Source organism: Phyllostomus discolor, chromosome 3 (assembly GCF_004126475.2).
Source record: "Phyllostomus discolor isolate MPI-MPIP mPhyDis1 chromosome 3, mPhyDis1.pri.v3, whole genome shotgun sequence".
NCBI classification, from domain to species: Eukaryota; Metazoa; Chordata; class Mammalia; order Chiroptera; family Phyllostomidae; genus Phyllostomus; species Phyllostomus discolor.
Genome location: NC_040905.2, coordinates 9,578,502 through 9,594,827, shown reverse-complemented (window position 1 = coordinate 9,594,827; position 16,326 = coordinate 9,578,502). Strand labels below are relative to the sequence as shown.

The 16,326-nt window shown below is 52.8% G+C and overlaps 1 protein-coding gene across 1 annotated transcript in view; it reads right to left on the bottom strand.

The window, feature by feature from the left end:
* Window positions 1-1,744: 1,744 nt before the first annotated feature.
* Window positions 1,745-16,326, bottom strand: part of LIFR (LIF receptor subunit alpha) — a 68,134-nt gene continuing 53,552 nt past the window's right edge. Inside the window, exons 14-20 of the mRNA XM_028525260.2 lie at window positions 15,475-15,654; window positions 12,391-12,492; window positions 11,692-11,859; window positions 10,246-10,407; window positions 9,251-9,344; window positions 7,591-7,669; window positions 1,745-7,218 (exon numbers count right to left, since the gene is read on the bottom strand). Of these exons, the coding sequence (XP_028381061.1) occupies window positions 6,580-7,218; window positions 7,591-7,669; window positions 9,251-9,344; window positions 10,246-10,407; window positions 11,692-11,859; window positions 12,391-12,492; window positions 15,475-15,654 (1,424 nt within the window). The 3' untranslated portion in view covers window positions 1,745-6,579. The remainder of the gene's footprint in view (window positions 7,219-7,590; window positions 7,670-9,250; window positions 9,345-10,245; window positions 10,408-11,691; window positions 11,860-12,390; window positions 12,493-15,474; window positions 15,655-16,326) is intronic.

The window sequence follows — 16,326 nt, the reverse complement described above, 5'->3', positions numbered from 1 at the left end:
CAAGTGATGCAGCGAGACCTCCCTGAAGGGCAGACCATAAGCATGAGTGCTGCTAGTGCTTACAGCAGCACTCATGTGAGCATGTGAGCATGCGCCACAGTGAGTTTGAAATCCGTCTACAGGTTCTTCGGGTTACGTCCAGGTCCACTCAGAGTTCAGCTGTTCCTCCAAGGAAGCCACATACGAACACTGAATTCCTCCCCTTATCTTAAATAATTTCTAGTTAAGGCCAATTCATACTTGAACACTTTTTGAGGTTTTGCTGAATGACTGTATTTCCAAGTTCAACAACTTGCAATGAACTTTTGATACATTCCTCGAGTCTCCAGAAATGTTGTTATCTTCATGGGAAATAAATGAAAAGCAGTGGTTGAAGGACCAGTATTTATTTTATAAAGTTACATTCCAGCCCTGGCTGGCGTAGCTCAGTGGATTGAGCACGAGCTGGGAACCAAAGTGTCGCAGGTTTGATTCCCAGTCAGGGCACATGCCGGGGTTGCAGGCCATGACCCCCAGCAACCGCACATTGATGTTTCTCTCTCTCTCTCTTTCTCCCTCCCTTCCCTCTCTAAAAATAAATAAAATCTTAAAAAAAAAAGTTACATTCCCACTCTTTGATTATTTTTGTGCTAACTTCCCTGGTAACTAGGAGAGAGATTCAAGGGAACATATGAAAGGTCATGCCAAGGGCATAGCAGTAAAAGCATTAAAAACTTAGTTTAATTTTACGTGTCTGGCCACTGCCGCTCTTGTGTGATGGGACCAAAAGTATTAACAAAGCAGAAGCCCCTTTTTCTGAGTGCTAACACTGGAAAGAAAAAAACAAACAACAACGCCCGTGTTTATCAGTGTAAGTTGTAAGAAAATATATTTATTTTTTTCCATGACAATACTACAATAAAACTGTTAAATACATGCATGTTTTAAAAACAGACATAAGTAACATCTTTAGGAGTTAACAGCCAAGCATACTAGTTTTACACTTAAGGTCTCTTAGTGATAGGTTATTTATACTCTATGTTCTCGCTATAAACATGTTTTCCAAAAGATACTGAAATTAAATTCTGAAATTATACAATGATATAAAATGACCAAATTTTCCATTCTAATGCAACATACTCTCCAAATTTTCACCAGGCAGAAAATACTTGTCATCTGTGTAAATTGAGTTGTTTTATTCCATATATTAAACTCAAGATTTCTGCGAATCAGACTGAATCACACAAATACTCTACAACCTATGATGGTTTGCTTCCTATATATGTGTTTACATGTTTCCTTATATGACTAAGCATGATCTTTAGATACAGAACATCACGACTGATCCCTCGGGTCAAACACGAGGTCTGCAGCGGTAACGTTGCAAGAAATGAGAAAGGGGGCAGTTTTAGGTCTGTAGTTTCTCCCTGTCTTTCAGCTACATTTGCACACGCCTGACCGAACAAAAACACTAGTAAACAGTTGCTAGTACTTATTTTAAAAAATTGAAAATATTCAACATATACCATCCCTTTTGAAAAAAAAAGAAAACATTCTACAAACAACCTCATAAAAAAACAAAAACTTGTATCTGTTCACAGTATGTGTATTTTGTAAACAGGAATTCACTATAATGCGATTTTGAAAGTAAAAAATGTGATTTCCTAGCATTGGAAGAACTTATGGCCAGCTAAAAAGTAATACATTCCTACTAAAAAAAAGTTACATGTTTCAAAATGATCTGACCTATGGACATACTTCCTTCAGGTGGCACCATCTCGACTTCAGGATGTCTTTCTTTCCAGGCTGGGCTTTTCAAGCAATACTGAACTGAAATGGTTTTTTTTTGTTTTTAAAGGCCGTGTCCATACTTTCCCTAAACATGATGTTGGAAGACAAAAATGAAATGGGAGGATATATCATAAATAATGGGGAGAAGTATTTGGAATCAAGTGGGGGGCACAATATTTGAAAAAAAATACATGAAAAGGATTGTTCGGTATTGTTTCCTTTGATCAAAATGCAAAAACACCAACGTCAAACCCAACAGCTAACTTGCCCATGTTTTAGTAATAACGGTGTTACCACCAGGAAATCTTCCGATGTTTTATGATACGCCACAGGAATGCTTAGAGAAAACAGTAAGTTCAGAAATTGAAAGTTACTCATTTGAAGTGGATAACTCTAGAGGGAAGCACGTTTTCAGTGTGTATCAGGGGACTCAGTACTCTTCAGTGAGCCATCCAATCGGGCACAGAGTATTTCTGGCTTAAGTGCTGCGTGGGGTCTATGCTGCTATCGCTCTGTTTTTAGAAGTTCTGACTGGCTACTGCAAAGGCAATCTTGGCAGAGATATGCAAATATCACATAATCAACTTCCTTTTCAATTAGATTATTAGTTTTTTACCCATTCACATCTCTTAGTTTTGGGGGTGCGTTATTGCAACCAAAAAGTAATGTAAATCGCTACTGGTTTGTATCTGGTTAACACTTAATTGGTTATTACTTAAGAGGTTCTGAATTTTTTGTTTCTACGGTTCTTCAGCTAGGCACTTACACACAAAAGCATCCAGAGGGTTTTCTTCTCAAAATTCTACTTTGAATTTTCACGGAAGCCTTGCGCAGTTAGCATGTGTCTTGCATAGGTAAACTGTGCAACCAGGACACTTGGAATCCAAAATATTAACATTCTTAAGGGAGGGGTGCGCAAGCACGAATATTTGTGGTTACAAATAACCCTGGCGTAACTCAGCAATTGCACGGATTTGGATATGTTCTCGATCAGATCGCACCCCCTCAAATGCTGCCCCCCCACCATAAAGCCTGACGCGTGGACTGGATGCTGCCCGTCACCCTCCAGACCGGCATGGACGACGGCCCCGGTATAGAGTCCATGAAGACAGAAGGAGACCGAAACCAAACCAGGTCATTTCCAATGATATTCTGAGGTCATGTCTAAAAGGTGTGTGGCCACAAATCCTTTTCTTGTGTGGAAAGGCTCTGTTGAACATAAACGGTGGGCATGGGACCACGAAGCTCTGTCTCCACAGGAAGGAGCAGTTTGAGAGAGATGCCGCCGAGAAAAGAGTGCGTGCTTCCAGACATCAACGGAGCTCGCGCAGCTGTGTGCTGCTGCTGGTTCACTGGGACACAGGCTGCTGGGCACAGGCACGTCCCCAGTTGCACGCCCACCCAATACAAAGGGACAATGAGCACTTAAAATCGGGGGAAATGCGATGCCCAGTGATGCTTTCGCATAAGCCTTTCCCAGGTGGTTCCTCGGCCCGCGGGGCCACTTCTAGGGCGCCCAGTCTCCCGGCCAACGGTCTCGGGCCTGCACGGGTTCCATCCCGACGGGCACGACCCTCGGGAAAACTCAGCTGAACGCGCACCGTCAGGGATGGGGCTCGGCTGACAAAAAAAACTATGCACGGAACCTGCACGATGTGCCTCAGCTTCGGAATCAGCCGATGACCCCACCACGTTACTCTTGAGATGCCCAATTTTACCCTTCCAAACTAAAACAGGTTTCACAAAGGATACACAGATTTTAACAGAAAACAGCAAAAATTGCGTTAAAGAAACAAGCAAAAAGTCTTCTCCAATTATGTGCTGGAGCACTAGAAGATTTTGAGATAACATTTTCTGCATATGGACATGTTAGGGAGTCCTTGAATTTCCAAACACCCTACAATCGACTTCACATTTCTTCTGGGAGAAAATAGGCCTCAGTCCCCTTTACTAAACTACATCCGTTCAAATCCAGAAAGGACAGCGACCCTTTTTACGTGTGGGTGTTATGAAGATGACTAAGAAGCTGTGGGACTCATCACCCACAAGAACACAAGGTGCACGGAAGTGCTGAGAACGTGACTTTGGCCACGGTGTTTAGGGTGCGCTGTTCTCAGTGCCACCCCTGAGACCCACGCGCCGTGACGGTGAGGCTGGTGGGACTGCGAGGCTGGTGCTCCCGCCCTGGGACTTGCCGTGAACAGCTGCTTCTGGGTCAGAGCTGCAGGAACACAGCCCCTCCACCCCGAGCCCCGAGACACACCAGATCTGCTGCCCGGGCCTCAGGGCCTCGGCCTCAAACCCAGGCTCCACGCGCCGAAGGCTCTGGCTGCACACGGGCCCACACCATGCAACACATAACATGAAAGGTCTACCTGGTGTCAAAGCCTACCCGAGTCTTCTCCGATACTTGCGTATCCGGCAGTGTCTGTTTCAGAGGGCCACTCAGGAGAGAAACAGGTGTAGGGGCCGCCAGGACCTGCCCTCCTCACAAGGGAGGCCTGACGTGGCGCTGGCCGTGAGAGGCGTGAAAATGTGTTCTGTGCGTACCACTGGGCAGCACACACAGTGGGCATAATTCTTGGGCAGGGAGGAAGGGCTCAAGGGCCGAAGGGAGGGCACCATGAGCCAGACAAATGGACCATTACGCGGAAGGGCGCTGGATGCAGAGGGTCAGAGCTGAGCGTGCCAACGCCAAGGACAGAGACCACGCAGTCACTTCTGGCCTTTCCCACGACCACAGTTCAGTGGCGCTTGGACCCATGAACTCCCGCCTTCGCCAGCTCTCAACCTGTCTTCGAGAGACGAACCTATTTGTTTCGATGGCGCCTGAGGCACGAGCTGGAGATGAGAGGTATCCTGATGACCAGCTCCAACAGGGACAGGAGGCAGCCCCAGGTCTCCGGGTCTCCGGTGGTGACAGCCACAGGTGGGAGCCCAAGGGGAGAGGTAAGATGAGGGAGCAAACTCCGCTGGGGTGGGAGGGGGCTCTGGTTTGATGCCTGTTTCATTGTTGAAAATCTCTATGAGCTATGACGTGGTTTTAATATACTGTGTGGGTAGATAATTAATTCTTTTTCATTTTACATGCCCGTATGTCACGAAGCTCAGGAATTTAGCTGACTCCTAGCAGTGAAAAATCAGGATTCCTAACAGAGTACCTATACAGACTTTGTCCTTTGTCACCCTGTGGCTTTTTTCCACGACGTGGTTTTTATAAAGACAGGTGCATTATCAAGTGGGGGGAGGGGAACTGATCCGTTATATACAGATACATTACAGAACCTCGGGCAATTTAAAAAGAAAAAGAGAAAGAACAGGCATATCTAGACTTACTCAGCTATTTCAAAATTGTAAGGACTCTTCCCTCAAGTATCCAGAGACAGAGCATAGACGACCTGAGGGCAGGCACACTGTCAGACACACTTTCCGCCTGCCTTTCTAAGGACCACGTCCCGTCCAGACATCACCCGAGAACCCCAAGGGCAGCCGAGGATGCTGGGAAGACACCGGACTCTGGACGGTCTACGGAGCCACTGTGACGGAGGTCTGCCCGTCCATTCGAATGGGGGGCTCTCAGACATCTCATGCAAAATAGCCCTTGAGTAACTGTTCCTGTAAGAAGCATTTTTCTTTCTAGTTTATATTTAAAAAAAAAAATAGCTGAGGTCTGGACCGAATCGTCTGGACTGATGATCATGTGAGAGGGAGGAGCGGCCAAGAGGCACGGTCCAGGAGGGACACCTGCCATGAGGCGTCCCTGCCCCCCCGGGGGGAGCCGGCTCCGGGGCGTGGTTGTCCCAGGAGGAAGGGAAGCCAGTCAGAACTACGCAGACAGCGGAGGCCGCCCGATATTGCTTAGTCGTCTCAAACAGTAAGTCACTGGAACTGAATGTTTATGAGCGATATTGATTTTGCTCACATGTTTATGTAGCTGACACTGTGGAACAACAAAAGACCCAAATTAAAAAAAAAAAAAGCAACACCCTAGCTCTGTAGTCTCAGGAATTTAAGTTTGAACTATTAGGGCAGTCACCTGCGATCCGGAAAGCGCGCGTGGGAGTTACAAAAGGAACGGCGAGGTCTGGGAGACCGACGGAGGGCGGACAGCGCGATTGGGGGGAGGGGGCGCCCAGAGCCACGCTCGTTTTCCGAGTTTGTACCCCTGAGAAGACGGACCACCTGACCACCACTGTACAGTAGGCACAGAAGTCGGCGCATGCCAGCAAACAGAACGGCAAGGAGCTGTCGCTACACCAAACACCGTATCAATTGTTGCCAATGCTGCAGAGAGGAGAAGGACGCTACAAGGTTTCAGATCTGTGCTTGGTTTTCATCCAGAGAGGAGCAACCTCAGGCAGGCCCTTGCCGCCCACTGCGCCGACGTTTCTCGCCCGCGCCTGCCAATCCGCTTGCAAAGTGCGCGCACGGGAGAAAACCATGCCCACGGAATGGAGGCTGCGGCTGCGAATCCGCACGAATCTGCACGTGTGGGCCAGACGGTGTCAGGGCCCGAAGTGCTTCTTGGAGGCGGAGGGCGTGGGAATTCTTTGGCTCGAATGACAGAAAGCTCCAAGTCTTGAGTTACGTGGACTGGTGTCTGCGTCACCGTAGTTCGGCTTCTGGGCCACGCGACAAAGCACAGGAACACCCTGGGTGTAACCCGCACACGGTGGAGTCCACCGCACCAACCGCGCGTCACAGGATCCCACCCCCCGCCCCCCCAGGACGCCCGGCGCCCGCCCACGCGGCAGCGCCGGCGGCAACGGCAACAACGGCTTACTGAGACGGCGGACGGAAGGGACGCCGCTAATCGTTGGGCTTGTTCTGAAAGAAGTTTGTGAAGGACCACCCGCCCCCGCCGGACTTCGGGGAGTCCTCGTCCTTGGGGGGGATCAGGAACTGCCGGGAGTTGATGGAGCACGGGCTGCCGAAGGACACGGCCTCGCTGTTGCTGTCCGTGGACCGGGGCGAGTCTGGAGACGCCAGGTTCCACGCGCGCACGCTGGCCTGCGGCCGGTAGCCCGCGCTCTTGTCCGCGCCGTCCTCCGCGGCCGCGTCCTCCGCGGCCGGAGTGACAGGCAGGTGCATCTGGGGCTTGTAGCCCGCGGCCGCCCCCGCCCCCGCCGCGGGGTCGGTCTCCAGCTCTTCCTCCGGCCTCGCCTGGGGCTGGTACATGGACTGCACGTCGATGTAGATGACCTGCGACGCGCCCCCGCCTTCGTCCGCCCCGGGGTTCGGCACCTCCTCCTCGACGACGGGCGGGCAGTAGGACACCACCACCTGGCTCTCGGGGTCCGCCTCGGGGCTGCTCTCCTCTGGGCGCTCGGCGACGGGAGAAACGATCTCCGTGTCTTCTATCTTAGGCACCGCCGTGCGCGTCTCCAGCACCTCCACGTTATTTGGGGTGCAAGGATTCATTTCCAGCGTCTTAAGACCACTGTTTCCCTGGAAGTAAATCAGTTTGAACACAAGAGATTAGAGAGCGCACCAAAGCCGCCGTGACGCCCCTCCTACACCAGGGGGCGTCATTCTATCTATTCTTTCCTGTCTGCGTGTGAACATTTGTCTCGCTGTTCTGCAGGGCATACTCGAGCAAAACTACTTTTTTCCCCCTTACACGTCAATATTATCCTTGCTATGAATAGGAGTGGGGAAAAGAGCATGCTAGAAATTTAGATGTTAGAGCACTTTTATTTTTTCAACACGGGTAACATTTGCATGTTAAAAACTTTTCACAGAAGACAAAAAAAAAAAAAAAGGAAAAGGAAAAGGAAAGCCAGTACTTCGAAGATAAATGGAAACAAAAGAAAGGCTTACCTCACAGATGCCCTTCTGAAACTGTAATGCTTTACAATTTTCTGGGTTTGGAATATCAGGGTAGAAGGTTTCTTTTATCCTTTGAATAAAGAATAATGACGTACATTTAATACTGATAAGACTAGCAGGTAGACAACAAATAGTCAATAAACCACGAGGCTTGCTTTGACATTTCACAAGAATGCTGAAGTTTCTGAGCGTCAGAGAAAAATGCAAGGTCAGTTTTAGTGTGGTTGTTAACTAGGACGTTCTACACAACGTGCTGAAGGGTTCCAATTTTGAAACTATAAACACTGCTCTCACTTCCAGGGCTACAACGTCTCGTGGATCTTATATAAATGGAAGGTGAGAATTAGGACGGGGGCTGTCCTGTCAGGTTAAAAATGAAACACAGGCCCTGCTCGCACACCGCAGAAGCCTGGCGGGGGGCCGAGGGGCGTGTCTGCGTGAGGCGGTTCTCCGCTGCTCACAGCGGGCGCCGGGCTGTCAGAAGAAGAAAGGCTGTGTGTCTTCAGCAAAACCGAAACACAAACTAAAACGAGACTTGCTCCGTGCCGCGCCACCCTTACAGCCACTCAGAAGAGCGTTATTCGAAATTCCCGCGGGAAAAAAGCTTTGTTAATAATGTAGGTCTGAAATGCTCTAACGTCAAACTCCCTCCTAACTTATATATATATATATATATATATATATATATTTTTTTTATGCTAAAATCAGTTTTAACCTGTGACTTTGGGTAATGAGAATATGGTTACCGGGACAGGGGATTCTGCAGTTCTCAATCATTACTGTGTTGATGGATAAGCCGGATCTTGAGAACACGTCCTCATCTTTGTCATAAACGGTGCTATATTCGAGGCTGGGAGGACTGTCTGCATGAACACGGCCCTGTGCTCCAGCCCCGCCCACGGCGGACCCTGCCAACAGACCCCGGGGCCCTCCCTCCGGCTGACCCTCGACCCTCGCTCGGACACACAGTGCTTCCCACTTCCTCCGGAAGATCAACCTCTTTCCAATTTCTGGGTCCTCACAAAAGTCGCCTTCTTCTCTGCCTGGAACTTTCTCTGCCCTCTCCTTATCCCTTGGGACCCTGCTGGACGGAACTGCCCCAGGGAGGCCTCTCGGGCTGCCCCCACTGCTCACGGTGCCCGGGGCCCTGCCCGCTGTGCACGCACATGCCTACCGGGCGGTTGTGGGCTTACGGCCCAGCTGCCCGCTGCGCTGTGAGCCGCTACGGACCAGGCTCCCTTAGTCACCACTGTAGATGCCCCCTTCCCCTGAGAAGGGCCCCTCATCTCTGCTGACTGAATTAATAAATGACCAGACTCTAAACAGGGCGCCAAGAGAAGTGGCACTTTAATTATTAAACTACATTTAATCCTGCATACAGCTGTGGCCGTGTTTAAGCCTGCCAATACTTTTTAAGTACAAATGCTATTACTTTAAATGATTAGGAAATAGAGTAAGAAAAACATTGATACTTCTCCTTTATTAATTTTTAAACCTTTAAATAATATGCAATCTTCTTACCTACCATTAAAGCTAGTTTTCACTAACTAGCTTCAACCAAAAAAAAAAATGTACTTAGTTGTCAAACATAAACTAAGTAACCATTCCCGAACAAACGAAACACAGCAAGAGTAAAGGCAGGCACCATTACCATTCCCGTTTCCGGTAACAAAGGATGCTCGTCACCACGCCGACCAGGACAGCCACTGCCACGGGGATAAGGATGGCGATGATGAGCCCCACGGCTGCAACGAGAACGGCGCCGAGGTGAAACCACCACTGTCAGCACAGAGGGCAGCACGGGCAGGTACTGGACAATTATTTCAGTGGGCAGGTGAGAAGAAAAAAGTCCTAACTGGTCTGGGGCACTGAAACACTATTAAAACGAAACCTTCGAGGGTTTCAAAAAGTTCGCACAAGCACTGAAAGCCGCCAGAGCAGGTCTCTCGGGCTCTGACCCTGCGGGCCAGATGGCTCTGCAGGGCCCGTGGGTGTCGGGGGAGGTGTTGGGGGAGGTGTCGTGCACACTGTGGGAGGTCGGGCAGCACCCTGGGGTCCTAACCACTCCATCCCAGCAGCACCTGCCAGTTACGACAACCCAGGGGTCACCCAACATTGCCGAGCACCCGAAAGGGGGCAATGTCACCCCCGGTCAGGAACCCCATTGTCTCGGTCATTTGTGCGAGGGTGGGTGCGAGCTCCGGCCACGAGGTGACGCACTGAGGTTCCTGGCTGCTGACGGGAGAGGCAAGCTCATCGCTCTTCTCGACTTTCCGTCTCAAGTTTGTAAGTTGTGCTCAACACTTTTTTTTTTTTAGAATATTTCTTTTACTCTTCCCTGGATATGTTAAATGCCACGGAATAGTTAGGGCAAAAAAAAATTTAAACTGGGTGACCCTGAATGTACATTCAACATGAATCTAGATCTCCAGACTTCAGATGTGTGCTTAATGCGTTCATTTCTCAGGGACCCATTAGGAAATAGCCTTGAACAACAAGAATACACGGCCCTTTAACACCACCTTATACGCACTGTAGAAACGCAACAAAACGTGAAATTTAGAAGAGGGGATGCCCGCGCAAACAGAAGTTGCCGCAAACACCGTGCGCCTCAGCGCGGGGTGCGTCTCCAGGGAGCGAACTCACAGTTCTCCTTGGTCACCACGAACATGCTCTTCCCCGGGCCCAGGCCCCCGCTCGTGTAGGCACGCAGGACCAGGTGGTAGCTCGTCCGGCCCTGAAGGTCGGCGATTCTCAGGGTCTTCTGGGATGTGTCGGTGATGTTCTTAACTTTCACGTCGGGGCGGCCTGGTTTTAAAGGGGGGAGCATCGTCGTTACCGGTGGCCTCAGAGATTTCAGCGTGTGAGCACACGCAGCTGCCACCCCATGCACGCCCCTGAGGCCCGCAGGGCCGGTCAGTGCCAGCTCTGCCAGTGGGGAGCCAGGTGATCTGGGCCCTCTATTTCAACCTCCCTGAACCTGGGCGTCTCCAACTAACATGCAACAGGATATCAGGACCTTGTCTCACGGGGCTTTCGGCATTTTTTGTGTTTTTTTCTAAACTCCAATTTTAGTGACCTATCCACCTTGTCTCACTGGAAGTCTAGGTGCTAGAATTTTAACTGGTTCAAGTGCAACATTCCCGAGCATTTGAGGACAATGACACCAGGCTCTGGGTGGCTGTGGGGTTGGATCTGTAGGGCTTCACTCCTCCCCAGGCCATGGGGAAGGTTTAGTAAATGCAGACGCATAGATCTGGGGTGGGGGGGGCGCATGGGTAAAGCGGCCACGTTTGGAAAGGGGCTGAGCTGGTGCCCCTCAGCCTCCCCACGCAGGGACGCGCTCTCTGCCCATCAGACTGGTGTTTCATCATCACAGCAGTTTTGTTCCGAGGGGGGGTGGTCAAGGGAACTGAACGCTCTCAAACTGATAGATAAGGTGATTCGCTGGTGTTTATGTGGCCACGGGTAAGAAGCATCTGACTCCGACAGAAATAGAACTTAGGGAAGAGCCACAGGTCTGCACACACATTTCTGTGTCTCCGAGAACTGGAGAACTCTCTCAAGACTCCGGGCATCCACGTACCAGTCGAGACCCGGCTGTACTTGCTAAGATCTAGGGGACCCACTCGTCCCCAGTTGAGCCAATTAAGTTTCTCGGCTCCTTAAGGCCGTGGCTGACTACGCGGGTGGCAGTTGCCAGGCAACAGGGGAGGCTCCGGGGCCATTCTCCAGGCCCCTGAGCTTTTCTCCTCCGTTACGGAAAGTCCGGGGAGACTTTGTTTCTGAAGCGACCTTCCTGAGATGCTGCGCTACGGTTCACGCCAGACTCTTATATAAGAGGGGGTCCCTGTGCCGTGAGCTTCGAGTCAGAGGCTTCAGAATAAACAGTTCACGTGACTTCTGAGCAACTGCCCTCCATTGACCGTGGACTTAAAACCTTAAAATGCTCGTATTCATAAAATGACTACGCTTTCATTTCCTTCTTTTCCAGACAGTTCTGGAAACCAGTATTAAAGCCACGAGCAGCCCTTTGTTTTTTTTCAGGGCTGGGGAGTGGATTCATCGAGAACCTCTGAGTCAGTCACTTACCTGATTCCAAACCCCGCATCTTAGACGTGTCTCTCTCTCCCTTTTCAAAGTAAAACAAGTAGCCTCTTAGGAAGCCCCTGAGCTCCTCCACAGGGATGTCTTCCCACTTCACCAGGATCGAGTCTGCGGAGGTGTCCTCCACGGTAAAATTTGGAGCGACGATCGGAGCTGCAGGGGGAAAAGCCCACAGTGAGGGGGAGTGCGCCGACCCAGAGCGAGACGCCCAGGGCTGGTGAGGGGCCCAGCCTCGGGAGACACACCTACGCTGGGAGTTGCAGCTTTATTTTCCATTCACTCCACCACAAACCTGCCCAGATACGGCCATGCACTCTCTTGCTGCAAAGCTAGTCGCCAGACACACAGAGGCAGAGCTCACCATCCAGGGAAGCAACCTACGCGAAATCTTTAAGCGGCTGCTCATCTGTACTTCCCTTTTTTATGGATAGGCTGGAGTAAGTGCAAATGCAGTACTTCTGACATCCAAATCGAGATTTTGTCAATGACCATATGTTTGTGAAATATAAACACTGAACGAACGAAGAGTAAGTAATCAAATAATTTTAAATTTATCATACAAATTATTTTTCCTTCCTTGGACTGAATATCCCAATTTAATCTATTCTTAGAATCCAACGCTGTCAATTTATAATTTCTCCGGTTACCCTGAAGTTTCTAGGGAAACTTATCCACGGAACTTACCCAGTTCCTCTATGTATCCGATCACAGAACGTAACAGTTGATATCCTTGATTTCTGCACCCGTACAGGAAGAAATGGTATCTCACCCCTGGCCGAAACTGATCTGTAGGAGGGACACAATCAGTAAGCTGTGGTAAGCGCACACGACCATGCATATCTACGTCAGAAACATCGACTTTAGAGTCGCGGACTCAGAAACGGTCGAAGCTGATTTTACACAGACACTTTCCTCTAAAAACACACCTGTATTTTCAAAACTGGTAAATAGTCTCAGTGGAAAACTGATGAAACCAAATTCATGTTTTACTGTAATGAAAAGTTTAGCGTCATAACATGGTGTCGCCTTGAAGAGGGGAGGAGCGGTGACTGAGGCCTTGATTTTGTTCCTTCAATGACGCCTCTGTCCTGGTCCTGGCCCAGGCCGAGGGCTGTGTCACCGAGCTCTGAAAAGCCCCCCCCCCCACCAGCGTCAGTTCCGGGTGCGGGAGCCACCATGGTGGCTCTCCTCCTGTGCCAACAAGCAGATGCTACAGTCGCCACTCCCTCCTGATGCTTTGCGTGAGAGGAGCCAGGCTGTTCCCCAGCGTCTGTTCCTCCGTGCCACGTCCCCACTCGGGGCCCGCAAGTCCACTCCACACGAGAGGGCACCCCCACCCCACTGTGGAGCCCCTGGCAGCACGGTGCCAGGAGGGACAGGCGGGGAACCCCAAGGGGGTCAGGACCAGGGGACAGGCCCGGACGGGCTGGAGACAGGTGGGGGGCAGACAAAGCGGGGAATCACAGCACACTGTGCGAGACGAGAGGGACCTGCCGTGGGCCGTGGCACCTTCCAGGAGGGAAAACGCCACCAAGAAATGACACTGACGGACGACCGGGAGCTCGCCAGCCATGGGCCAGGGAGAAGGCTCCGCCTGGGGGAGAGGGCCAGTTCGCGGGCTCGGGCTCGCCCTGAGTGTGTGGGGTCCCCCTCTTCCCCCATAGGCGGCGCGCCAGCCGGCCTGCTGCGCACCCAGAACACCAGGGGCCGCGGCCCCACAGCCGGACGGTCGCCCTCTACCGCCTCCCCCTTCGTGAGTGTGTTCTCCAGGAACAGGACACTCGAAGTTACGGCTTTTTAACTGTGCTTTTTAGTTTTATTTTTTATCCTCACCTGAGCACGTTTATCGATTTGAGAGAGGAAGAGGGGTGTGGAGAGAGAGGGAGGGAGAGGGAGAGAGACGTTGATGTGACACAGAAACATCAATTCTATATGCCCCGACGGGGGATCGAGCCAGCAACCAGCAACCTTTGGCGTATGGGACGCCGCTCCATATTTTTAGAGAGAGGGGAAGGGAGGGAGAAAAACGGAGAGAAACATCATGCTCCCCCCACTGGAGACCTGGCCCACAACGCAGGCACGTGCCCTGACTGGGAATCAAACCAGCGACCCTGTGGTTCGCAGGCCAGTGATCAATCCACTGAGCCACACCAGCCAGGGTGCAAGGTCATGATTTTAAACTGCACATACATTAGTACATGTGTACCTAGTTTGATGTTCCAATTACGTATACCAATAGTGTTTAGGATTCTGAAGCCTAAAAAAAAGAGAAGCACCTGAGTGGGTCAGAGCACTGGGCGTGTGTTTTGAGGTCACGAGGAGAGAAGGGTAGGTGACTGGGTGGGAGAAGAGGAGGAGAAACGCCTACCACAGCCACACACCGTTCCAGCGGCAGGAAACAGAAAACAAAACTCCCAGCTTCTTGACACTTTGAAGCCTGGTGACGGCACACCCTGACTAGCTCTGTGGCCGTGGGCGAGTTCCCTAACTTCTCTCAGCGCTGCAGGGCCTGGGCTCACCTGCCTCCCCTTCTCACCCCACGGCTGCCAGCTTCCACTCCCACGCAGACACTGCACCTCAGGCAGTGCCCTCCGCTCCGCATGGCCGCCCCCCGCCCCAGTCCATCCCCACAGTGCTCCCAGCCCAGCAAGGAGGGAGGGAGGGAGGAGGCGGGGCCAGAGTGTGCAGAGGGAGCACCAGACCAGTGTGAGGCCCCGGGAGCTGCCGTGGGGGCGAGGGGGGAAGGCAAGGGCAGGTGCAGGGAGGAGCAGGGAGGGGTGCAGCTGGGCATGCTGGGAGGCGCAGAGTATGTGGGGGGGAGAAAGGATCAAGGGAACTGTCCTCTCTCTGGGCTGATTCTGCAGGGAGCAGCCTGGCTGAATTCCAAGCAGAACAGACACATAATCGGGGCCCACATACACGGTCACCTAACGACGGGGACTCATCCTCACCACCTGACAGTGAAAAGGCCAACACTGCCTGCTCTGCCGAACCCCACTGACACGGGAGGGACAGCCACGGGAGCGGAAGGACGTCACCAGCACAGGCCGCCGGCTCCAGAGCCCCGCGGGGAGAGACACAGCAGCCCGGCGCTCAGAGGGAGCAGCGGCCGTCGGAAGAGGCACCGAACTCCGAAGCACCAGGCTGGTTCGGTCTGCAGGTTGCCAAGTGCCCCTGGGGCTGCATTCAGGCTGCGTGGGGTCAAGGGCGGCTGGCCAAGAGAGCTCAGGGCTCCTCAGCCACCAGGGAGCTGGCCCCACCCACTGCGCCCGCCTCGGGCCAAGCGGCAATGTGGGTGCAGGGCCTCTGTGCACGGCCTCTCCTGACCTCCGCCCCCGGGCCCTGGGCCGGCACAGGCTGCAGCGCTCTGCGGGGGACCACGCTGCTCACTGGCCCGCAGCCTTCCTCCCGAGCACGGCCCCCCGAGGTTCCACCTTCCACACGAGCGCTGCCTCACCCTCCGGTCCAGGGAGGTGCCCCCATCGACTGGCCCTCCCGTGTGCTGCCGTGGCTGCTCTCTACCACGACAGCAGTGCGCGATGCCGTGGCGACTGTGCTCACACGGGAATCTGGGGTGCTCTCTCGTGGTTTCTTGGATCAAGGGGTCAGAGCCCCCTCACGCACACACTGCCCTGACCACCTTCGGGAGAGCTACACCGGCCGGCACCTGGCCCCGTGGTCAGGGAGAACGGCCGCTCCACTGAGCCCGGCCAGCCCACACGCTGCTCGTTTTAAGAGCCCGTTGGCAGCGCCCCGAGGGGCACTCACCGGATTCGATGACGGCCTCCGTGCTGTTGGCGGGCACCTTCCTCCAGTCCATGAGGCAGGGCTCCGCCTGCGACGCGTTGCACCACTTCACCACGTAGTCGCAGGTGGCGTTGGGGTCGTGGCCCCACGTGAGGAGGATCCCCCGTCCCGTGCCGACAGCCTGCTCCGTTCTGAGGTCGTCTGCGCCAGGAGAGGAGGGCACTTTGATGTGAAAACTGGTGAGGTAAGGCTCACCCCGTGAAAACAGGCGAGAGCTACACAGTGAATTACGTCACCGTACGGAAACGTTCAAGATAGCGCTCAAGCTAGATACACCTTCAGGGAGGTTCGGAAGTGCTGCTGTGACCATGGCAACCACCGGTGCCCACGGATCAACTCAGCTGCTGAGAGGACGTGGTAAGAAAGCGCGTGGGATCGGGTGGTGGTGACTACTGGGGTCAGGAGGGCTCCGGCGCAGGGCGTGAGGGCCCCAGAGGGGGCGGGGCGGCCCGGAGGACGGGCAGAGCGCTGGTGGGCGGTCTGCATCCCTCCTCTGGTCACCACTGTCCGGGGGGTGTGAGCCTCGTGGCGGCAGGGGCCCTGCCAGCAGCCCCAGCCAGGCAGAGCGTGCAGAGCAGGAGCACCGCGGCAGGAGGCAGGTGGGGGGGCTTCCTCCATTGCTAGACCACCGCCCCCTCCCCCGCGGGCTGCGGGGACCCGGGACACAGGGCAGGGAGAGGACGAATCTGCCTGAATGGTTTGGGAAGGAAGGAGAGCTGAGGGATGGGACGGGATGGCAGGTGTGGGGGACAGGGAAGAGCCCGAGCAGGGCCCAGGGGACAGAAGAGGGAGGTGCCGAGGCTGGTGGGAAGG